The 25,946-nt window shown below is 43.7% G+C and overlaps 1 protein-coding gene across 1 annotated transcript in view; it reads right to left on the bottom strand.

Annotated features, from left to right (window-relative positions):
* Nucleotides 1-705: 705 nt before the first annotated feature.
* Nucleotides 706-25,946, bottom strand: part of ACAD9 (acyl-CoA dehydrogenase family member 9) — an 81,003-nt gene continuing 55,762 nt past the window's right edge. The window contains exons 8-18 of the mRNA XM_088482488.1: nucleotides 17,727-17,800; nucleotides 16,703-16,778; nucleotides 16,112-16,182; nucleotides 15,058-15,177; nucleotides 12,740-12,868; nucleotides 11,751-11,830; nucleotides 9,886-10,012; nucleotides 9,603-9,680; nucleotides 9,157-9,285; nucleotides 3,268-3,340; nucleotides 706-1,070 (exon numbers count right to left, since the gene is read on the bottom strand). Coding sequence (XP_088338614.1) covers nucleotides 970-1,070; nucleotides 3,268-3,340; nucleotides 9,157-9,285; nucleotides 9,603-9,680; nucleotides 9,886-10,012; nucleotides 11,751-11,830; nucleotides 12,740-12,868; nucleotides 15,058-15,177; nucleotides 16,112-16,182; nucleotides 16,703-16,778; nucleotides 17,727-17,800 — 1,058 coding nt within the window. The 3' untranslated portion in view covers nucleotides 706-969. The remainder of the gene's footprint in view (nucleotides 1,071-3,267; nucleotides 3,341-9,156; nucleotides 9,286-9,602; nucleotides 9,681-9,885; nucleotides 10,013-11,750; nucleotides 11,831-12,739; nucleotides 12,869-15,057; nucleotides 15,178-16,111; nucleotides 16,183-16,702; nucleotides 16,779-17,726; nucleotides 17,801-25,946) is intronic.

The following is a 25,946-nucleotide window of genomic DNA, read 5'->3' on the forward strand; positions in this document are numbered from 1 at the left end:
GCTCAAGTTAAGGTAAGAGTCTTTGTTGGTCTGCGTCAACTTCTTGAAAAAACATTTGATCGGGTCCTACAAGATAATGAGAAAGTAGCTTGGGAAGGTGCTGTGCATGGCTTCTTGGGTTACAGAAGAGCTGTAAGCGATGTTGAGATTGTGAACAATCTTCTAGAAAAGTATTAGTTAGGCTGCAATATGTCACTCAGAATCCAGTTTCTTGACTCTCATCTGGACTTCTTCCCTGACAACTGCGGTGCACTGAGTGATGAGCACGAATGAGCGATTCCACCAAGACATGTCAGCAATGGAAGGAAGATATCAGGGCAGGTGTAACGCTTCTATGCTTGCTGACTACTGTTGGACTATGACAAGAGACGCCCCAGAAGGGAATTACAGTACAAGCGACAAGCAAAGAGAAAGCGCACTCATGAATAGGCCACTATTTGAGACAGTACTTTCAGATGCTGTGTGTTTTGTGTTCTTATTTGCAATTTATTTTTATTGAAACAACTTTTATTTATGTTGTATTAAGAAAATATCAGATTTTAAAATTGCTTTTCAATATGATTGTTACTGAAGTACATATAGCGTAAGCAGTGTAGCTCACTAACTAGAGCTAATAAAAACATTTGATTTTCTTGAACTCAAATTAGTAAAGTAGGACTACTTTTAGAAAATAAACAAATTAAAAAGTATTTCTTTGTTGTACAGTGTAATAGTTTATTTATACAGTAGTGTGAATGCAATATCAAGCTCTTGGTTTAAACAAACAGGATTTAATGAAACAACTTTTGTTCATTATTTATTTATAACAATTATGGTATTACAACAATAAAAAAAGTAATGTGGCCTAATAACCAACTTTACAAAGTTTATTAATAAATTCTAGCGACAAACCAGGCTGGAATTGTTAGCTCTTAAGAATAAAGCTGTGCAGTCCTCTTTTAGCATTCCACTCTAATGTTGGCTCGGTTTTCAGAAGGTCCTGTCCAGCGGGTGGGAACACGTGTAGGCACGGTTCTCTAGCACATGTTTTGCTATTTTCCGAATACTGTCATCCTGATTTTCAGGACAATCTAAGTGAAAAAACAAAAGTCATATTTTAGACAGAGTTTGGTCAGCAGGACAAGATTTATATCACCGATTGGACTGGTCATAGGAAGCCTTCATTTCTATTACTGCACAGTGGCTGCTAATGGCGGACAAGACATCAAAAAGCGGATTTAACCATACACAATGTACCAGGAAAAATGCCAGTCTTTGGATAATACTGGCTGCTATTATACTTGTACATAACTCTGGAAAGTGTAATACACGATAAGAAGTTATACGTATAAAACATCATTCTAGGTTCATAAGGTGTGTTTCACAGGGTGGGAGGAGAGAGTACATAGAGGAGAGACACTTCTACACTTGGGGTGGGTACGGCGCTCGGGTTCCCGGCAGTCAGAATCCCGACAGGGTTAGGATACCACAACCTAAACCTCCCCCCCTTCAAGTCTAACCCTATCCCTCCCCCCAATCCTGCTACTTTCCTTCGGGGTGCCGCCCCCGGGATTCTGACAGATGTCGGGATTCGAAGCGCCTGCATCCCCTGTGCTGGGATACTGAACGTATCCCCCTACATTTACCAAACCACACACACACACACACGTGGAAATGGGTACTATGCAGGCTAGAAGTAAGGCACTCAACAGTCTGCATTGTCTGGAATCACCAACTGGGTCCCAATAGAACAAGCTGGGATGTAGGACCTTTGTATGATATAGAGGGGTGTCTAACAGGAAAGTTATACCACTACTATTGCGTAGATGGAGAACCCTGCCTTTTACACACACACACACACACACACACACACACACACACACACTCTGAAGTGGCAAAAGTCATGGTATAGCAGTATGTAAAGGTAATGGTAGGTGGCGTCACCGAACTGCAATGTCATGGAAATGCCCAGACCTGCATCAGTTTTATTCTGACATCTCGCGAGTCAGTCTGAACACCGGCTAGACAGCTCATGGCAAGACAACGTGAATTATTGGAGTTCGAACAGGGCAGGATAGTGGGTGCCCGAAAGGATGGGATATTCCATTCGAAAGATGTGCGGACAATCAACATTCTTCGATCTACGGTGTCACATGTACCGGAAATACCTCATGGCATTACCAAACACCGTGGATAGTGCAGTGGCCGAACACGGGTGCTTAATGATCGTGACCAGCGGCATCTGGCCAGAATTGTCTGTGGTAACAGACAAGCGGCACTGGTTCAAAATCACATCCATATTCAATGTAGAAGGTACCAGGCACATATCCAGTGGGTCAGTTAAGCGTTCTTTAGCTTCCATGGTATATGGGAGAAGACCCACCAGAGTGTCCCTGTTAACACTACGACATTGGACCTTACCTGGGCTTGTGACATCACTAATTGGACGGTGGAGAAACTGGCAACATGTGGCGTGGTCCGATGGGTCATGGGTGCAGTTATTTTGGGCTGATGATAGGGTTTGGTTGTGGCGCAGACCCCATGAGGCCATGGATCCGTTTTCAACAAGGCACCGTGCAGGATGGTGTAAATTCCATAACGGTGTGGGGTGTGTTCACGTGGCATGTATCATTGCGTCATGAACACGACATAGCTAAACACTATGTTGCTTTGCTTGATGACCATTTGCAGCAAATTTCATGTATCCCCACAATGATGGAACATTCCAAAGGGATAACGCACCATGACATCAGTCCCAAGTTGTTCAGAATCGGAGCATTCTGGTGAGTTCCGAAGAATGGTGTGGCCATCACGTTCCTCCAACATGAATCCAATCGAGCATTTATGGGACGTGGTGGAGAGGTCCATTCACAACCAAGATCCTGCACCTACAAATATCAGGGAGCTGTGGGAAGCTATCCAGACACCATAGGTCAACATCTGTCCAGAGGTTCTTCCATCCACTTGTGGAATCCATGTCATGTTGAGACGCTGCACTTTGCCAGGCTAGAAGTGGCCCTACACGATACTTGGCATCTATCCCATGACTTTTGGCACTTCAGTGTACTATATAAATATATATAGATTTATTTTATTAAGCAAAAAAAAAAATAGTAAAAAAAACGCAAACAAACCATGTTGCTTAGCATTCTTTCATGAAATATGTCACTAAAGCTAAAACAGAAACCGGTCTGTCTGAGAGCATGATATCAAATGCCTTTTTCCCCTCTTGTGCTGTGTATATAAAGATCTCTCATTACATATCATTGTCTGTCTGATTTTGCTTACGTTTTCCCAGCTGAGCCATCATGTAGGCGTTATTGAAGTATGCCTGGGAGCAGAACAGGTTTGCTAGCAGCACCTAGAACAATGAGAATAACAGATTAGCCTGCATGTCAAATAGTGAATGAATTGTCGTTTTATCACCCACATTATCTTGTACCTTTTTCTTGCTGTCAGACACACAAGAGGAGCTCTTTTTTGATAGAATAACTTACAGAATCCAGGAGTTTGTTATGCAAAGCAACAGTTGCACTGACTGAATATTTCAGGATAACAGTTGTAATAGAAGGAAGAAAATTACAATATGAAACATATCCATTAGAGAATCACTTAAATTTATTGGCAGAAGTTATTTTGCATTGAAAACAGTGTTTAAGTGCATTTTTAAAGTCTATACATTTTGCAGAGTAAAAATTATTTTCAGAGAGTCAGGATAGTGGCTTAATATTTATTCACTACTAGGATGTCGGATCAGTCAGCAGTACTATCCGCAATCCGAGCAGCCGATTGGTAAGCTATACACACTTACCAATCAGCCACTCAATGTGTGTAGGATGACATCAGAACTGGGTGGACATTTAAATTTGTCTGCCCTGTTGAGATGTCAGTGTCGGGGATCCCTGCATCAAGTGTACAGGCGGTCAGCAGCTCACGCGTACACATGCAGATGCACGGATATATCTTTTGCATATATCGGCATAGGCTGTGATGCAGGGCTGGCCTGATATGTCTGTGAACAACAGCTGTCACAGACATTGGGTGTACACTCCCACCGATGCACTCACGATACATTGCTTGTCGATTGAATGACCTATATATCGACAGGTGTGTATCCAGCAGGTCATCAGAAAAAATATTTTTCATATCTAGTCATGTCTGTGTAAAATCCAAAAATGCAACTAACCGGATATATCTATGCCTATTTGTGCCTCGTGCAGTGGTATGTACTGCAGTTATTTACATACTGAGGCTCATTTTTGTTTAAGACACACATTTATGTGCTGTGCACTAGAAAATAAAATATGTACTCAAAATACAACATCACATTTTTTGTGCATCTTCATCTTACGAGTTGATATACCTGAAGAAGTGATACAGAAGATGGTAGGGTGGGCAAGCTCAGAGTACAGAAAGGGAGTGTACACATAATGGTGACAAAGTTAGACCTGGATGCGGGTATAACGGTCACGACAGGAGATGCTGGAAGGCTGGTAGAAATATACTTGATGATGAGGATTATCTAGTCACCTCTGTTTGGTTCTCTGCACCATATGATAGTAATGATAGCACTTAATTCATTAACATAACGACTATATTAGAAAAATTAACAGGTTGGCTATTTGTATTACATATAGCCCCTGAGGAAATTCATAATGTAGGAGAGAAACAAATGTTGGGCTCAGTGTCTCAGATGTCCTGGTTTTGACAATTAAGGGGGAGATTTATCAAACCTTCTAAACAGTGGAGAGGTAGAGATGTTGCCCTTAGCAACCAATCAGCTTCTAGCGATCATTTTATAGAATGTACTTTATAAATGCTAGCTAATGTTCACATTTTTGATTTAGGTCTGCGCTTGGTATGTGAAGTGGTATGGTGGTAATGGGTGGTAAAGAGAAATGAAGAAATATGATAAATGTGTATACAAATCCTTTATTTTGAGTCACAGTGCTCTAGGATTGTTGTACTCTAGTTACATATTTGGGGGGGGGGAATGTATCAAATAAATGTGGGGAGGGGTGCTGGGATATGGGAAGACAAACAAATAAGTGTACAATGATATATATAGGGGGAGGGGTCTGGCCAGAGTATTGTATAGAGATGGGTAAACCCGATATGTCCAGGGTATAGGTGTGAACAGATAGTGGGCGTGTTAAGCCATTGTTATATATAAGTAAAATGACATGCTGCACCAATTTCTGAATGCAGTGTCACAATCAACCAAAGACACACCTCTCCACATAAGTAGTTACCATAATCACCATAAGCCAATAGCAGTGTAGGATGACGTCACACAGAAAAGACTGATATACCCTCAACAAAGATGGCCACCATATACTCCCCGAGGAAAGCCTGAGAGGCCGACACGCGTAGGAGATTGTTGCCACACACCTATTTCAGAACACCAAGAAGACACCGCTAACAACGAGACTCCTCGCCGTAAGGCACGCAGCAGAATTGAGCGCGCAGGAACACCTCGGAACCCTCTCCAGCCTGACGCAACCTCTCGCGAGTTCGGAAAGTGGATGACGCAGCACCCGGAAGTCGTGCACACTGCGGAGACCACACCAGGAAGCAGCAAGCATACGCTGGCCGGGAGGTGAGTCTTAAAATAGTTGACCCGAAGACCGGACAGGACACGGACCCTGGACAGAGGTGAGGCCTCACTGTGACTTTTAAACAGACTCATCCACGCTGTGTGGATATAGACAGATCCGAGATCGCCACTAACTGTGACCTACGGAGCACTGCATTGGCTAACACTTACCGAGAGTGAGGGACGCCCACTATCAATTCACACCAATACACATACCAAGCACAGACCTAAATCAAAAATGTGAACATTATTTAAGGGAGGTGGGGACCTCTCTATCTCTATAGGTCCATAAATGCTAGCCAAGCTGATCGGTTGCTAGGGGCAATTTCTCCACTGCTTTAGAGGCTTAATACAGCAATTCCTAAGACTTTTTCACTTTCTGCAATAATAAGGGGTAAATTTACTGAGAATCCAGAATGGTCAAGATGCCAATCTCAGGAGAGTTTAGGCATGTTTTTCAACTCGCAAACTGACTAAAGGCAAAGTCAGGTGAGTTAGATAGATTTCTCTCTTCTCACTTGTAAAACTCGGGTGAGATAGCAAACTAGAATCTTATCACCATCAGGCAAACTCAGAAGTACTTTTCACCTAAAAGATACAGCTTGCAAATTTACCAAGAATCGAGATGACAATCTCGGGTGATCATTGTGATTTGTGTATGTTTCCGCCTGTAAATAGTTTAAATATGGTATATTCAAAAAAAAAAAAAAAAAAATTACATAGGGTCACCCCCCAAAAGCCTAACCATCCCCGGACTTGCAGCCAGTCCTGGTACCTAAAATTACGGGGAACAAAACGAGTAGGGTTTCACCGTAATTTAGGTGCCAGCACCAGGCTGCAGGGCCAGTCCTGGTTTTAATTATAGAGGGAAAAAAAATTGTGTAGGGGTCCCCCTATAATTAAAACCAGCACTGGACCCTTTCTAGCGGGGGGCTGATGCCACAGCCAGGGGAACCCTTTCACCGGGCCCCCAGCAGCAGCATCACTTCTTACCGCTAGTTTGCCCAGGCCAGGGATCCCTGGAGAGTTGGGGACTCACCTCTCTCATCCATTCTCGATTCTTAGTAAATTTACCCCTAAAAGTGCTGATTTTTCAATTCCTACCTGGAAAGGTGAGTGTGATACATGTAAATTACATTAAAGCAGGGCACACATTAGAAGATATATCATTTGATTTATCATTTTGACGTGGATCGGAATGATATATACACTATCTAATGTGTACCCACGATTGCGCGCTGCACTCCACCGGGTCGTCAGTGTCGTCGTCACATCTGCTGTTCTGCAGAGTAGATGTGACAATCCGGCGGCTGACGGCATGTTCCTGGATACAGCCACTGAACAATATATTGGGTGGTCGCTAACTATCGTTCTGTGTGTATGGGCGACCTATGTATCGTTACATCAGTCGTCTCTTCGGCCCTGATCCAGGATAGTCTATGTGTACCCAGCATTAGAGCTTGATCTAATTGGATGCTGGTTACTCACAGCGCGAGTAAATGTGGCTGTATGTCGCACTTACGGTACCGCCAGACTCGTACATTTTTGTTCACAGCCGCACAGAACTGCGTACAAATAAGTGTGAGTCCGAGGTGAGATTTGGCCGCGAATTGCTGTGCCGTTGCCGGCGTTTCTATACCGTTGCAACTCGCTCCCTTCGCAACTAATTGGATCAAGCCCTTAGTACTTGTTGAGGTGTGTGCTCATTTTTATAGGAGAAACTAGCTGGGATACCCAGCTTTGCCTGGGTTGAAGAATGGAATTTGAAGTACATCTGAAGCCTCCATGTTTTTAAATTGCAGACCAACATTGGAGACCATGGCATATGAAAATGTGCTTGGAAGAAATTAGTAACTGTCAGTGCAGGTGCAGTATGACAATTGATCCTCCGACTCACTGCTCTTCCGTTGGAGCTCTGCCTGCCCCCCACTGGTACAGATCAGCTTGTGCCTTCAGATCAGTGCAGGTTTAGGCACTGGAAGACATCCGGAGTGAACTTGCTTAAACCAAAATGTAAAATCAGAGACTCCAGGGCACCATGTAGGCCTGCATGTCCCCGATGAGCTTCAAACATAGCCAAAACCCTAATCCTGGTCAACCTACACCACCATGCCAAATTTGGTGGAGCAAAAACTGTGGCCGTGCATAAAGGACAAACAGACACACATACACTTTGTCACTTATTATATAGATATATCTATTTTATAATTTTGTAAGGTCTGTCCAGTTTTCTACAAACATGACCAGTGGGAGTTGGGGCGAGCACCGCAGTCCAAAGCTTCCCATTGCTAGGATCCTTGCCAGAGAGGAGGAAGACCCAGCAGAGCATGGAGAACGGGTTAAGTATGGGTATGCAAGCAGGAGAGCAACAGAGACAGTGGTGTAGCAGCAGATAGCGAGGGGCAAATTGAGGTAACCAGGCATAGGTGTGTATGCATACACACGCACCTCACCCGCTCCCATACTTATCTCGGTGGCCAGTCCTCCTTTCCTAAGTCTGTCCAGTCTCCCTCACAGTGGGAGCCATTGGGACATGTGCCCTTGCTCCACTGAGCACGCATTAAGGAAGCAGGACAGAACTTCTACAATTATCAAACAGATATTGCTCAATAGATGAGAGGGAAATTATAGTATTTATGATTTATTAATAAGATATTACTATGTATTGTTTACCTAATTGTATTAGCATGCAGCATGGCCCCTGCTGTTGCTCCTGGCATCGGCAAGTGTGTATGCATTTGCCTATGCCAGCACCCTACCGAATGCCTGCTATTTTGAGTGACAGAATGAGGCGTATGTGGGTGGTAACAGGGGAAGGGGCTTGAAAACGGGGAGTGGAGATCCGATCGCAGGCGTGCTTAAAGGTCAAAACGGGCGTTTTATGGGTGTGCATAATTAAAACAGCAGCGTCATTGACCACGTCACTGGGTTTTTTTTAAGCCAGAACTGCTCGCAAAATTGTGGTAGCAAAAACCAACCACAAGAATAGCGAGCAGCTCATACCCTGTTCGATGTACTCGATTAATCTAATAAATAGCGGACATGACGTAGGATGCGAGCGGCCAGGGGGCACAGTTTCCCAAAAAACGACCGCAAGTTTTGTACGCTCGTTCAGACCTAGAGGCGTGAACAGACCACAAACAGCGAACGATTCATTTGAATAGCCACCCCTATTTTCTGGACGAGCGAGCGCTAATTGCGTCCGGCTCTGAATCAGGCCCTCAGTCTGTAGTCTGCAATCAGTGTGCACAGTATTACAAAAAAAATAAATGTTGGTATTTGCATTAGAACAGTGGTTCCCAAACTTTTCTGGTCCACTCCCCCTTAGTTCCATTAATTCCTTCCCAGTGCCCCGACCCATTTAGGAAGATAACAAACAACAGTACCAATTTCACACTATTCATAATCCAATTTGCCCGAAAACAAATAATTTTTCAGGGGGACAAAATCGGTCTGTAATTGAATTTCCAGAAACTTAAAAACGGGGGAAAGTCCAGTATTTCGCCCCCGAAAAATTATCGGGGTTAATTGAACATCCCCCTTTGTGTCCAAGGATCTAAAATGACATTGTTTGTGCTTACTTCATCATCATGGTTGCGAAGGCCAATGCTGATAGAGCGACTCGCCCTGGAGATCACCGCTGTCATGGCGTACAGATTAATAAGAATATCCGCCACTCTTTTTAGTGCAAGCTGCTCATCCACGATGGTCTGTAAAGAGGAGACAGTCTGGGATCACTGACTAAAGCTTCATCTTTACAGGAAGACTAAGCAGAACTGGAAACCACATTAAACGCTCCAGTTTTCTTCTATCACTTCTATATAAAGAGGGACTCTGACTGATGGGTGGTGCTCTATTATCCAAATTCTACACCATGTCAGCACCATACAAAGAAACTGCACAATATTGTAAAACAAAAGAAAAACTACCAAAATTATATCACTCATTCCATCTTAATGTAAATTAAATGAAGCAGCTAATGACAGCACTTGGGATAGAAAAAATGGAACCAGAACGGTTTACATACCTTTCCAAACCTGTACAGCAGACTTTCCACTGCGTTGCCAAAGTTATATGTACTATCTTCCAGCTTCTTTGCAGATTCCTGTGAATTTAGAAATGGTTCAAACCCAAGTGACCTTAAACTGCATCACCATTATTAACAGGCTATATAATCCAGAGGGTTTTTAGTAAATCACCAAAAAGCAGAAATAAACTGATGACAGAGAACATTGTAATTACTATTAAATACAACACTTGTTTTGTGCAGTTTTATCCTGAGACAGGACTCATTAATTCCAAATACTCACTTCAAGACTGGGGTGCACAACTCCAGCACGTCCCGTTAATCCTAAATTTATCTTCGATCCAAAATTGGTTCTTAGTCGCCTACCGATAAACTCTAGGGCCACTGAAAAACTTCCACTCTTCAGTTCCCTGGTAGAAGTTACAATCATTACACTGTGGGATAACTGGTGAGGTGGCTACATGCAGAAAGATGGAACAAACAAGCACTACTGACTGGTAATGTGCTGGTAGAGAATACATGGTACATAATAAAAAAACTGTCTAACAGGGAGGAAAAAAGATAACAGAGGATGGAGGGCTATGCCCATCAGGCAGCAGATACATTCTGTGAATATAAACATGTACAACATTGGGGATCTGGGTTGAATATACATGTTTGTTTTTTTTAAGACAACTCAGTATTGCACAAATACCTGCAGGTATACAGCCATATATAAGTTTTTACAGTATATCGTCCCCTTATATCTGGAGAGGTGAAATGGGGTCAGGCAAGATTAGGCCTAGTCACGTAATCGCTACACAACTGCCAGATGCACCTTTTATGAACAGTTATCTCTTGTGTATACTGGAGGGCTGCTGCTGCTGCAATGAGATGCCTATATAATGCTGACACTCAGCAGCACTAGCTGGTCACTTCTGATTGGCCCCTTCAGCTGTCAGTACTTAAATCATTAGTGTTGCAGCTATATTATATGAAGATGTGGACATCTACTTGCATTATTTTTATAGACATTTCCATTCAGACCACTGCAGGAAAGAAGATTCCTGGTTTTCATTATTATCTAGTGTACATAAAGGGTAATGCAAGTTTAGCAAATAATGACGACAGTGCTGTTTCTGAGCTGGTGCTTGAGCAGAGGCTTCCGACTCATCGGGGTCTAATCATGTACAACATGAAGTGGCTACTGAAAAATATCACTATATATTACATCACATCATAGCGATATATAGTGATGTTTTGTAGCCATTCATGTAAACTGTCCGGTGTCTTCCTCCGGTAACTGGCCCCTCCAAGATCCTGGAAAAAAATTGAGAAGACAGACATCTCCGGAGTCCAATATGTCTACTTCTCACTGCGCATGAGCCGGCGTCTGAGAGCAGCAGGTCACGTGAGACCTGCTGCAAAGGACGCTGCGTTAGAGGGGGCGGAGGTGTCTGAGAGCAACAGGTCACGTCAGACCTGCTGCAAAAACGTTGGATTAGAGGGGGCGGAGGTGTCTGAGAGCAGCAGGTCACGTCAGACCTGCTGCAAAGGATGCTGCGTTAGAGGGGGCGGAGGTATCTGAGAGCAGCAGGTCACGTCAGACCTGCTGCAAAAACGCTGGATTAGAGGGGGCGGAGGTATCTGAGAGCAACAGGTCACGTCAGACCTGCTGCAAAGGGTGCTGCGTTAGAGGGGGCGGAGGTGTCTGAGAGCAGCAGGTCACGTCAGACCTGCTGCAAAGGACACTGCGTTAGAGGGTGCGGAGCTAGTGCTGGGTGCCTGGCAGAGAGCAGGGAAGTATTCAATTTCCCTGCTCTTTTCTCAGCACAGATTTAGACTAACCTGAGATGGCGAATCTGTATGCAGCAGAGGAATGGAAAGCGGAGCTTTCTGTTCTTCTATGAATCGCTCTGCCCCCTAGACCCCAAAATACATTAGTACACTTATTTGGAGCACATCATTTCCTACATATGTTCAGAGTCTAAACCTCTAAATATGGACATGTGCTGGATACATGTTGTAAATTAAATAATTGTTTTATTGATACATGTCATTATGTTCCAGCCCTTAACAGACAACCATGTGAATACAGGTCTTAATATTCGATTATAATAAGGCTATTGTGGTGTCTGTTAATAAATACACAGAAGAGGAGTGACTTACTTTATTTTGCCAGTCATGATTTTTCCTGCGTGCTGCATCCCTGTAAGAGCAATATACATTCGGAGGATTTCGTTTGTCCCCTAGAAACAAAAAACCATTTATAATTCTCATAGGTTCTCATAAACAATAAAACTTTTAATATAACACATTATGGGACATATGTATCAAAGCTTGATGTGAGATAAAATTGTGAAATATACATCACCAACCAATCAGCTTCAAACTGTCATTTCTTAAATTCAGCCTGCAAAATGAAAGTTAGAAGCTGATTGGTTGGTGATATATATCTCACAATTTTATCTCACATCAAGCTTTGATACATATGCCCCTTTATCCCTAAACAAAAAAAAATTAATAGATGGGACAAAACCTATTAGGTTGCTATACAGTAGTTGAACCCAATCTGACAAAGTACAAATGGCTGAATTAAAAACATAATTAAACTTGAAAGAGTACAAACGCTAATGAGATGGAGTTTTTCTTTTTCCGCAAACTTGCAGAAACATGATCCAAGAACAGGACGGCTGGCATCAGGGTTTCTATAATCTTTCAGAATAGATGAACGCTGCAAAACTCCCTTTGCAAGATTGAGCCACAGAGAAGTCATCAAGCAGAATGACTCACAGCAAAATCTATCAATATCTCGTTATGCGACATACGAAGACTTTCACAGCACGTATTCTAATACATTTCTATTCAAACACTCCCATCATTAGTGGTTCAAGCAATTAAACTCGTCTCAGTGGCACAAACTGCACAATTCCCAGGTAAATGTGATTATTACAAGAATCAACGCACCCCAACTAAAAACCAATACAGGCATTGGAAGTCACCTCCGATTTGTGTAACCTATATAAAACACACTATGCCTCCAGACTTGTGATTTTGTGTAGTCACAGAAATCTAACATCCATATCAATTACATAGCAAAATTATTTTAAGCGATTTTATGACTTTAAAAGAGGTTAAAGAAACCTGAAAACACTTACCTCAAATATAAGTAGAATTCGACTATCTCGAAGATAGCGTTCATATGGGTAGTCCTTCATATATCCCAAACCACCAAGGATTTGCAGTGCCTCGCTGACACACTGCCATGCCCCTTCTGAGCTGAACACCTACAGTGATACAACAGATAGATGGGGATGATGCACCAACTCCAGGATTCAACTTACGCTCCAGTCACATGTTATGGATGCAAGATTCAGACTGGGTCAATCCTACATCGAACCAAATATTTTGCTGTGACCATCACCAAAAACACCATTACTGGAACTACAATTACACAGAAGAGGATACACCCCATCAATTGCCAATTATCCTTTGGAATTGTAGTTGTCAAAATTGTAAAATATGAAATGGTGCATCCTCACTTTAAACTCAGATATTATTGCTCATCCGTCACCCAAATTTTACATTCTCTGAGTGCATTAATAGTCATGTCCCGACTAGTAGCTACTGCACACTATTTAAAGAAATGATCCTGTTTTATTTATGTTGTTGATTTCCTTTGCAGAAGCCATCCTGCAGCTGATTTCTACGCCAGTGAGCGGCAGGAGACCAATTTATAGCATTCTAGAAAGAGGTCACTTCTGCAAGATTATCTAAAACATAAACCATATTTTTTTAAAAATAAATGAATCAGTAGTCATCTTGAGAGATAAATGTTTATTTGACTTTTCAAAGCCAACAGTGTTGTTGTATATAGATATATCAAACATGGTTTAAAATAGCTTTCAGTGACCACATAATAACCTATTACAAATACGCATTCGCGTTCTAAGCCTCAGATTTTCTCCTGTCCTTGTCACCATCAGAATGGTGAATTACCAGCAGACTGAGTGGCGTTGGTCTCTCTTTTTTTTTTTTTAATATCTTTATTAAGATGAGTAATACATTACAATACTTTAAAACAGTATATTAATGCAATAAATTAACATGTCTTCATTTTCTTGAATTAAATATAATTAACATGTAATATAATAACATCCAATAAACACGTCTCATAATTCTGAGACGATTGTCCTTACATTGCAATAGAGCTTTCTCATCTTTTTTACCATTTTAGTTAGTTACCTTAGACTGATTAAACATAATATACATACATGATGGAGCTTCAACAGATTGTGTTTATCCATCAAGGTATAAATATCGGATCTTTCTACAGCATTATTTGGGCTTCAAACCAATGTGTTGCATAAAAGCATTTACAAATTAGTACTTTAATGTCTGTGGACGGAATATCTATAAAACTTTCCCAAGTTTCTAAGAGTTGTTTCACCCTTATTTCTTTTTGAAGTGAGGCTTCCACCCATTACATATGGAAAATAAAACAGTTTCACCCTAAAAAGAGTCATCGTTGGGGGAGCATCATGTGTCCACATCTGGAGCACGCTTTTGCGTGCTGCAGCTGATACCGCTAGTAATAGCTTTCTTGGGCCCTTTTGAATAAGAGAACCTTCCGGTAATATTCCAAATATAGCCCAATCTGACGATAGCGGAAAGGGGCTCACTAAGTATCGCACTGCAAATTGCCAAACCAGAATTTTTTCATTTTGGGGCATTGCCAAAGACAGTGATATGTCGGCCATATAGGCCTTACACGTATGGCATCTATTGTCATCTGAGAGTCCTATATAAAAACACCTTTTAGGAGATAAATATGATTTATGGTACAAATTGTAAAACATTTCTGTATAGGTTATTGCTGGAATAATGCGAGAGTCGTCGGTCAGAGACTTTAACAATACATCTATCGTTAGATGGAGGAAGTGGCCTAACTATTTCATTATTCCCGTGTTCGTTTTGCCATAGTCTAGTGTGGTGTGTAGTAGATTATAGTGAATAGATATAGCTTTTCTAGAAGGATTCTGTTGCTGTAATAATCAATGCAGTAAACTGGATAGATCTTCCTGCTTTAACCTACAAGATGTAGAGGCTACATAGTGCTGAGCCTGTAGGAATGCCAAGTTATGTGAAGTAAGATCCCCATATTTGGAACTAGCTTGTATGTACATTAGCAGTTTGCCGGAGGTCATATCCATAAAATGGGCGACATTTTGATTTTCCCGTTGCCAGATGGTAAAAAGATACGCCACCGCACCTCTCTAGAAATCCGGGTTTCACAGTAAAAACTGAGACTTGTAGGGGTACAAATAAAATTTTTTACGTAATACGTGTTGGTCTCTTCTATCACATGTATATATGGACTGCCCAATGCTTCAGACAATTATGTAAGTCAGACAATTCCGTTACCCTACACCTAAACAATACAGCTGTATTATATAACGACCTCCATGATTCCTACCTTGACCATAGCCGCTTCAACAGAGCAGTCTGGAAACCCGGGCCTGTCCATCATGCCAGCAGTGAGGTAAGCCATGCTCTCCATTACATAGGCCTTCTCAGCCATGAGAGCAAATTTATCCTGGGGAACAAGATTAGAAATGTCAGGTGAGAACCTGTAGGCTATTACCCTGCAGTATTAGAGTCGCAGCATATACTGGAGCATTATATACATGTGACTGTGGATATAGTGTGGATTTGCTTATAGAAATACAGAATGGGCATGATTTACCGCCGGGCAGGGGGGTTGGAATCCCGACAGCGGCATCCCGGCAGAGGAGGAAATCCCGATCGTCGAAGGTAAGTATTCACTAACCTATTTTTAACCCCCTAGCCCTCCCTTAGGGGTCCCTAACCCTACCCCCCCCCCCACTGCCTAACCCTAACCCCCCCTTCCCCGCTGCCTAAACGGGGGGGGGGTGCCTAACCCTAACCCTCCCTCTAGCCTAATCCTAACCTCCCGGGGGTGGTGCCTAACCCTAAGTACCCCCCGGGAGCCCTAAACCTAACTCCCCCGCGCCTGTCCGCACTCGGCACCACTTTGATTGAGATGCCGGGCGCCGGTCTCCCGACGTCGGTAAAATGACAGGCGTCTAGATTTAGACACCTGTCATTTAACTCTCGCCGGGTAAAGCAGTCGGGAAGCCGGCTGTCGGGATTAGGTCACAGTCCCCATCATTCATTATCAGTGCGCACTTACACCAGCCCTATATGTAATCATATGGATCCCTGCATATGGGCAACTCAGCATAGCACACTAATCCAACTACACCTCCTTACTAAACATAGCATTGGCATGAACGCCCCGCTGCCTAAAGGTTACACAAGTGTAGTTGCAACTGAGATGCGTACGATTACAAATCATCCGTAGATGCGCGTGCTTAGCTTCGTAACATGCACAGTGCTGAAAATGACAAGGTATGACCACAAAATGGACTTGCAGACATCTATGGATCTGCCCCTTGTGTGTGCTACTACAAGGACATCTACCAACAGAACACAAGGTATCTTCTCACCTGAATCAATTCAAAGTCACTCAGCTTCTTATTAAACTGCTTCCGTGTACAGGCATATTCCGCTGTCATTTCTAGGTTAGCCAGAAGAGGTACAAGACAGGTATATTTAATATATACAACAAGAAATAGGAAAATGGTGACACTTCACTGAACTACCCAGGTATAGATAATATGAGGACACACAGAGAACAGTAGATACTTAAATATCAAAGGACAGTTTTAGATCAAAAAGGTGCAGTGAGGAACTAAGACCCCCACATACACTGTGATGTGCCCATTAGGCACAAGTGCCAAACAAACTGATCAGTGAGCAGCTAGATCACAAATGTTGGGTGGCCAAATTGCACTGACTTAGTTGATCAATGCCTATCACTCTGAATGGAACATGCAGCTCATTCGCCGCCCTGCCCCTAGTTTCCACACAAAAATTATTATATGTACTGTACAATAGACATAATGACATATCTTTGCTGCGCTCAAACCCATGCTCAGACAGGGCTACATAACGATATAGTTCTAAGATTTAACCCACATTTCAGGGAAAGTATACACCTAAACCGAGAGCAGTAAGAAACACACATTTACACTTACCAATCAACTTCTTAATCATCCCAGCCGAGGCACTGCCCATGCTGAAGCGCCCACTGTTCAGAATATTCATTGCAACCTGAAATTCATAAAATATTCTTTGTAAAGAAAATAACATGCTAATGTGACTCAAGGGGCTGGCTGAGGGGACAGGAGACCGAGCCAAGGGGTTGGCTGAGGGGACAGGAGACCGAGCCAAGGGGTTGGCTGAGGGGACAGGAGACCGAGCCAAGGGGCTGGCTGAGGGGACAGGAGACCGAGCCAAGGGGCTGGCTGAGGGGACAGGAGACCGAGCCAAGGGGCTGGCTGAGGGGAAAGGAGACCGAGCCAAGGGGCTGGCTGAGGGGGACAGGAGATCGAGCCAAGGGGCTGGCTGAGGGGGACAGGAGATCGAGCCAAGGGGCTGGCTGAGGGAGACAGGAGATCGAGCCAAGGGGCTGGCTGAGGGGGACAGGAGACCGAGCCAAGGGGCTGGCTGAGGGGGACAGGAGACCGAGCCAAGGGGCTGGCTGAGGGGGACAGGAGATCGAGCCAAGGGGCTGGCTGAGGGGGACAGGAGACCGAGCCAAGGGGCTGGCTGAGGGGGACAGGAGACCGAGCCAAGGGGCTGGCTGAGGGGGACAGGAGACCGAGCCAAGGGGCTGGCTGAGGGGGACAGGAGACCGAGCCAAGGGGCTGGCTGAGGGGGACAGGAGACCGAGCCAAGGGGCTGGCTGAGGGGGACAGGAGACCGAGCCAAGGGGCTGGCTGAGGGGGCCAGGAGACCGAGCCAAGGGGCTGGCTGAGGGGGCCAGGAGACCGAGCCAAGGGGCTGGCTGAGGGGGCCAGGAGACCGAGCCAAGGGGCTGGCTGAGGGGGCCAGGAGACCGAGCCAAGGGGCTGGCTGAGGGGCCAGGAGACCGAGCCAAGGGGCTGGCTGAGGGGACAGGAGACCGAGCCAAGGGCCTGGCTGAGGGGACAGGAGACCAGCCAGGGGAAGGACCAATCACAACATGTTACAACTTAAGCTCAAGGAACAAAAACTTACTTTAAAGCCACCTCCAACTTCACCAATTACATTCTCAATGGGAACTTTGGTGTTTTCAAAATGAAGCTCACAGGCTGGAAAAGAATACAGGCAAGTCAGGGATCACACAACAGCTCTATTGTGCAAATTTAATTACAGGTTTTAAGTTCACATCCCCAAATCACATAATACAGTCATACTGGGGAATTTCAAGTTAATAACACATTGGGGGACATTTACAAGAACTAGTGGCACACACAGCAACTACATCACATGGGCTGTTTCATTTTGCTGCTCAATTATATTCCCTAATATTAGGAAAATTAACATCTTCAAAAGCAATTGTGTACTGTAATTGCAATACTAACAATGTAGTTTGCTGAACAAAATATATATTTGAGAACCACAATTAATAACCCTGATCTCTTGTTTAGTGAACATAACTGGCATCATCTGCTTACAATATAGTAATTGTGGGAATCATCATTTTTGTCAGCCACTCATGAAGGACAAACAAGACATTTCCAGTTATTAAATTGCACTGAGACATTCCTAATCATTGTTGCAGGTGTATAATTGTACATGCTTAGGGATAATAAGGGGATCGGTATGAATTACCGCCGGACCTATTCCGCAAGCCCGGCACCAGTGAAGATCCTGACTGCACTAAAGTTAAGTACTAACTAACCTAAACCCCCCCCAACCCTCCTTTAGGGGTGCTTAACCTTAACCTCCCTCGTGCCTAACCCCCCTCTAAGTGCCTAAACCCCCCCCCTTTCCTCGCTGCCTAAACCTAACCCTCCCGGGAGGGTGCCTAACCCTAACCCCCCCTTCCCCTAACTTAACCCTAACCCTCCCGGTGGGGGTGCCTGACCCTAAGTCCCCCCGGGAGCCCCTAACCTAACCCTCCCCCCCGCACCCGGCTTACCTTCAATCGGTATGCCGGGCGTCGGGCTCCCGGCGTAGGTAAAATGACAGGCGTCGGGATCTTGACGCTTGTCATTAGACCAGGGCTTGACAAATTTTTCTAAAATCTAGGAGCCAGACCACCGCCCCCCCAAAATAATTACAGGAGTGAGTGAGGAGCACAGCTCTGTGTGTTATGCAACTGTTATACACACTATACTAGTCCACAAAATGGTCGCAGTTGAATGGATACAGTAAAATGGAGGCCCTCTCACTGCTCTGTACAGCTCCCCTGCTCCACCCCCCACCCTCCAGTAATAACGGACCACATTTCACATAAAATAATGGTGCCAGAAAGTACAACAACCCCCCCTCGACTCGTGGTCACACCACTATCCCTCTGAAGCCGCTCCGCAATCCCTGGCCACGCATAGACCCTACTACCGGAAAGCTCTATGCAGCCGGAGATAGGAGACAGTAGACAGCCGGGAAGGACAGGAGGATCAGCGTAGACTGAGACATACAGCAGGGATCAGAGCAGGCCAGGATACAATACAGGTTTAGTCTCTGATATCCAAATATTCAGGCCTTGGAGAGGAGGAGTGAGAGCAGGCCGGGACGGACAGAGGCACAGCAGTCACCGCAGGCGACATTCAGCACATGCACTCCTGTGCATGATATGAACACTGCAATACTATAGGCACAAATCTCCGCCGGAGCTGATGAGGATCTGCTTCCTCTCTCACTGCAAAATCTATTAGTCAGACTGCAAAATCTAGTATTCAGGCAGCAAAATCTGGTAGCCATGGCTACCTGGCCCCCGGGATTTGTCGAGCCCTGCATTAGACCCCTGCAGGGATTAGACAGTCGGGAAGCCGGCGGTCGGCATTTCGACAGTCTGCTTCCTGACTGCATCCCATAATAAGTCCCAAGAATGTAAGAGGTCTATTTACTAAGCAGTATTAGGAGACAGAGTGAAAAGTGATAAGGTGCCAGCCAATCAGCTCCCAACTGTCATCTCACAGGCTGTGTTTGAAAAATGACAGTTGGGAACTGATTGGCTGGCACCTTATCACTTTTCACTCTGTCTCCTAACACTGCTTAGTAAATAGACCTCTAAGTGTTCTAGTTGCTCATTTACAAAAAAAAAAGTGTTTCCAAAATGTCTTTGCCATTGCTAAAAGTGTCAGCACTTCTATTTTACTAACATTCACTGTAGTCCTGATATGGTTTTGTATCCAATAGTTTATTTAAAATAAAAGAGATTATTCTTTGTTGATTCTGAATATATAGTTTTCCATTATATGCAAATACAGACAACCTGTATATTCCTAGTTGAATTCATTCCCATCCTTTTCACTTGTCTAGCTACCCGATAAAGAGTCTAGTGCAAGACTGCAAAGAGGAAACAATGGGCAACACAGACATCGTGATCCCTTACCCAAAAGAAATATTGTGAGTTTAAATTTGTAATTGGTAGAAACACCTTAGGTTAGACAGCTCTAAATAGATGGAGAAAGTGTGAAAATGAAGATATTAATTAGATGTGGCCTAGGGGACTCACTATAAATACAGGTTGAGTCTCAGATATCCAAAATGCTTGGGACCAGGGGTATTTTGGATAACGGAATATTCCGTATTTTGGAATAATTGCAAATCATAATGAAATATCTTGGGAATGGGACCGAAATATACACACATAATGCATTTATGTGTTATATAGACCTTATACACACAGCCTGAAGGTTATTTTATACAATATTTTTAATAATTTGTGCCTTAGACGAAGTTTGTGTACATTGAATCATCAATAATCAAAGGTTTCATTATCTCAGTCAGGCCAAAAGAATTCAGTATTTCGGAATATTTCGTATTTCTGAATATTTGGATATCGGAGACTAAACCTGTATTTTTATCCTTGTATTGGCGAGTCTGTCATCACGTCATGCAAAACGTCTGCCCTTAGCGAATCCCATTTAAGCTGGGAACATATCAACAAGTTTTATTTGTTAATTTACTTGGGCTGTAAATCTCATAGTAGTTCAGTCCTCTTAGCCTAGCTCTTTGTTTCTTGCTAGACATGACAAATATCTGTACCTTAAGATGTCAAGAGAACATTTAAATGGCTACCATCAAGAAAATCTCACAGAAATGCCTTCAGAGTCACGGCACATGGGAAGGACTATATAAGGTAAGACAGAAAAAAACACTACCACATATGAGATTATTACCCAGATTTGGTGGCACTGTGGCATTTGAGGGTCACTGCACAGGAACTGATAACATCTCACCCATTCAGTTCAATGATGTTTGTGGTATGTGGTATTCTAGGGTACAGGTACCAGCATATAGTGGACTGTAAAGTATACATTATTATTTTCTAAGTGTGCATACAGTTATTCTTTCTATATACAGTATAAAAGACTTTTAGCCTGGACGGGCAGGTCGAGGAGTTTGAGCTGCCTTACATTGTAAATGGAACGGTAGAGCACTAAAGGACACAATGGTGTGTGTATATTTAAATTTAGTTCTTGAAAATGGAAACATTGTCTGGAGCACAAATAAAGATTTGGTTAAAAAAAAAACTAAGACTTAACCTGGGTACATGTCATATGATGATGCAACCTAGCGATGCAACGATACATCATCGCGCACATTGTACACACAGCATGATCCGGCGTACGACGGCGCAATGTGTTGTCACATGCTGCATGTAACAGCTCCGCGACGCTCACTGCATCGTCCCATATACTGTGAAAAACCGCAGATGGCCGGGAAGGATGGATGGGCCATATAGTGTACACGCCAGTGCCTGAGGACGGCAAGGCGCCTGGCATGAAAACAGGCATCAGCGCGGCCAGAAAGGGGGCGTGGCCACTCGAAAAAGGGGCATGTCCTTAAGATGCTTCCCCTTTAAGTCACTGCAGGGGGAGTGCCCAGAACTCACGGAGATGCTGGGCAGCCCCAAAGCTCTCCCTGTAGAGTATTCACGCGACGGTGGCAGTTTCATCTTAACTTTTCCCACCCGCGGGTTAGGGACAGCTGCCGGCCGGCTGTTTCAGCGGGGCGCCATCAATCAGGCAGGACACGGCGTCCTGCTAAAACAGCCTAGGCGGAAAGCTAGGCGTACACACTATAAGATGTGTACCAATTATCATTCTGGTCCGCGTCAAAGCAATAGATCAAACGATACATCATATAGCGTGTACCACCTTTAGCCTGAACCTTGCTCGAGTGCACATTCCTCACTGCAAATAGTTGGTATGAAAACAGAGTAAAACAAATCAATTGCCAAATCCAATGAGAGCAGTTGGGCTAATTCAGCAGGCGAATGACCCATACAGCGCATGCGCAGTACGGGTCCTGTGTGTTCGCATTCGTCCATTTCCCGAAACGGAGGCGCGTCGCAGCCGTTGGAGGGGAGGGAAGAGGCCATCTGTCGACTGATGGAGATTTCCTGGCCTTTTCTCTCTCATATGCGGCGGCCGGCTTGCATAACCCCATGGGTCACTTAGCCAGCCGCTGTTCTCGCAGATTATCCAATGCTGCGTTGCGTGCAGCTCTACAATTCCATCCTAAACTGAATCAGGCCCAGTGTCCGCTTACCTCTTTGTTAATACCCAGACTAGGTTTTTTCTTTACCATGTTTGCTCCCAAATGTATGCTGGTGCTTTACAAATAAATATTACTAGTATTAACTCATATGCCTCTACGAGTCTACAGCATGTAATCACAAGTTCCTAGTGAATTCATAAGCTGCATTCACCTAAATATTGACCCATCACACACAATAACTGTTTTCCCTGTGTGCAGCCTTTAATTACAGCTTCTATTTCTCAGACAATGTGATCCTATTAGTCTGGCATGACCAACAGAATTTTATTTTATGTTTTAAAGCCTAGGAAAGAAGCTCAGAACGCTCAGGATGGGATCACTCAATGCAGAAACTCAATAAAGAAGTTTATTTAATAATAATAATAATGAGTTTTCATGCACAGAATCCAATGGCAGGTATATAGCACAGGTGGATATTTTAATCTTCGCAAAAACATTTTCAGAAACACAAATCTATCGATGTGCAGATGCCGCTGCTGTTCAAATCAATGTGGATACCAAAAAGGCCATTTCCAAAATCTGCAGACTGTGGAGCACAGGAAATTCAATAAGTCACAAAAGGCAGAGTGACAAATGGATTTAATTAAAGCTCCAAACTTATGGTTGAACAGGTTAAAAGTGTAAGAGTTGGGGAATTGCAGGAATCACTCACATTGCCACTGCTGCAATCAGTTTCTGGAGTACAATTATGGCCCAATAACAAAACAAAAACCTATAATTGTACAGATCAGACTCTATGTCTACAATATAATGACCATGAATATCGAGAACTAATCTATACTAAACATAAACGTTCTCTAGTCCGAGGTATTGAAAGTTTGCCATTTCATTTGAGATACAAGCTTTAAAGGGACAAGTACTAGGTCTGTGGGGTTCTTTAGCATGTGAGTTGACAATTACAGCTATACCATGACACGCAGGTAGCACCTGTAACATTACACACTCCAAACTTTCCATTGTCTGTGTGAACTCACTATCACAGTTGGTATTATACAAGATCAGACAAACCCATTAATTCAGCATAGAGATGCTTATTTAATAAGACATTGCACGCTTGATCCACCAACTTTTCCTAGTGGCTATAGCATGAGACTGTCATAGAGATATAGAAGTATAAGTAATAGCCTGCGAGTTGCAGACAGCTGCAAGAGATTGGCGATCTATCCACTGGATTAAAGCAGCAATTCTGTAAAATGTTAAACCAACCTGATTTTGCCTTTTATAGAATTGCTGCTTTAAATAACTGACATCCTGCGGCTGCCTGCAACTCGCATGGTATAATAGCTAGCATTACTGCCCCACAGAGGTCTTGGTTTCCATTCCCACCAAGGCCTTAACTGTGTGGAGTTTGTATATTCTGAGCTCAGCTGCATCCTGTTTCCGCTGATCATCCTTGAGATGTTCCTACAGCTTAATCGGAGTCCACCTGTGGTAAATTCAGTTGATTGGACATGATTTTGAAAGGCATACACCTGTCTATATAAGGTTCCACACTTGACAGTGCATGGCAGAGCACAAACCAAGCATGAGGTCCAAGAAATTGTCTGTAGACCTCCGAGACAGGATTGTCTCCAGGCACAAATCTGGGGAAGGGTACAGAAAAATATCTGCTGCTTTGAAGGTCCCAATGAGCACAGTGGCCTCCATCATCTGTAAATGGAAGAAGTTCGGAACCACCAGGACTCTTCCTAGAGTTGGCCGGCCATCTAAACTGAGCGATCGGGGGAGAAGGGCCCTAGTGAGGGAGGTGACAAAGAACCCGATGGTCACTCTGTCAGAGCTACAGCATTCCTCTGTGGAGAGAGGAGAACCTTCCAAAAGGACAACCATCTCTGCAGCAATCCACCAATCAGGCCTGCATGGTAGAGTGGCCAGACAGAAGCCACTCCTTAATAAAAAGCACATGGCAGCCCGCCTGGAGTTTGCCAAAATGCACCTGAAGGACTCTCAGACCATGAGAAACAAAATTCTCTGGTCTGATGAGACAAAGAATGAACACTTTGGCATGAATGCCAGGCGTTATGTTTGGAGGAAACCAGGCACCGCTCATCACCAGGCCAATACCATCCCTACAGTGAAGCATGGTGGTGGCAGCATCATGCTGTGGGGATGTTTTTCAGCGGCAGGGACTGGGAGACGAGTCAAGATAGAGGGAAAGATGAATGCAGCAATGTACAGAAACGTCCTGGATGAAAACCTGCTCCAGAGCGCTCTTGACCTCAGACAGGGGCGACGGTTCATCTTTCAGCAGGACAACGACCCTAAGCACACAGCCAAGATATCAAAGGAGTAGCTTCAGGACAACTCTGTGAATGTCCTTGAGTGGCCCAGCCAGAGCCCAGAATTGAATAAGATTGAACATCTCTGGAAAGATCTGAAATTGGCTGTGCACCGACACTTCCCATCCAACCTGATGGAGCTTGAGAGGTGCTGCAAAGAGGATTGGGCGAAACTGCCCAAAGATAGGTGTGCCAAGCTTGTGGCATCATATTCAAAAAGACTTGAGGCTGTAACTGCTGCCAAAGGTGCATCAACAAAGTATTGAGCAAAGGCTGTGAATACTTATGTACATGTGATTTCTTAGGTTTTTTTTTTTTTATTAAATTTGCAAATATCTCAAAAAACCTTTTACACATTATCATTATGGGGTATTGTGTGTAGAATTTTGAGGACAAAAATTAATTAATTCCATTTTGGAATAAGGCTGTAACATAAAATGTGGAGAAAGTGAAGCGCTGTGAATACTTTCCGGATGCACTTTATCTTGCAATAATGAACACACAAGTCACATGACTGTAGGGAGTAAATTTACTAAAGTGAGTTTTTAGAAGTGAGTTTTAGAAGAGATGTTGCCCATAGCAACCAATCAGATTCCACTTAACATTTAACTAGCACCTTCTAGAAGATAATAGCTAGAATCTGATTGGTTACTCTATGGGCAACATCTATTCTTAAACTCACTTCTAAAAACTCTCACTTTAATAAATGTACCCCTAGGAATCAATATCAGTGCAGTGAGTGCAGAGCTATTGGCATTTCAATAAACGTTTGGCCAGATTAAAGAATTAAAGTAATGAATAATTGTGTTGGTCACTGAACAAAGCCCAACAACGCAATCAAATATGCTGGGGTTATTTTAAGGCCAAGACATGAATTATTGTCTTGCTCTTTCCATTGGTATGAAGGTTTGCTTTATGCCAATATACATTTATCCCTATACCCAATAGGATTGCAGGGCTTCCCTGATATGCACGATCCTCACCACTGCTGGCTCATCCACTTTTCAAATGACACACACACCATTTTATGCTTAAGCCATCAGGCTTCAATTCTAGAGAATGATGGTAACTGAGGTGCCAGCAGGGTTAAGAACCTCCCAAATCATAGGGATACTGTATCCAGGACCCGTTACAATTTATAATAAAGAGTTATGCTGCCCATCCACTACTAGATGTTGGGACGATGCGCGGGCATCGCTGGTCGTTATCGCTCAATCGCTAGGTTTAATCGCCTAGGGGATGGGCACCTTTAGTCTAAGCATTCCTCTCACATAAATCAGTGTCCTCCCCAGGCTGTTTTTTGCAAGTGAACCACCCGGCAAGAAACAGCCTACCACCCGGCACTTTGGGAGCCTGCAAGTGGGGACAGTATCTGGGCTCTGTATACAAAGGACCAGATCCTACAGACTTTGCAGCTTTTTCATAATCAGATGACTGGGCC

Source organism: Taudactylus pleione, unplaced genomic scaffold (genome assembly GCF_031769625.1).
Source record: "Taudactylus pleione unplaced genomic scaffold, aTauple2 ptg000289l, whole genome shotgun sequence".
Classification (NCBI taxonomy): Eukaryota; Metazoa; Chordata; class Amphibia; order Anura; family Myobatrachidae; genus Taudactylus; species Taudactylus pleione.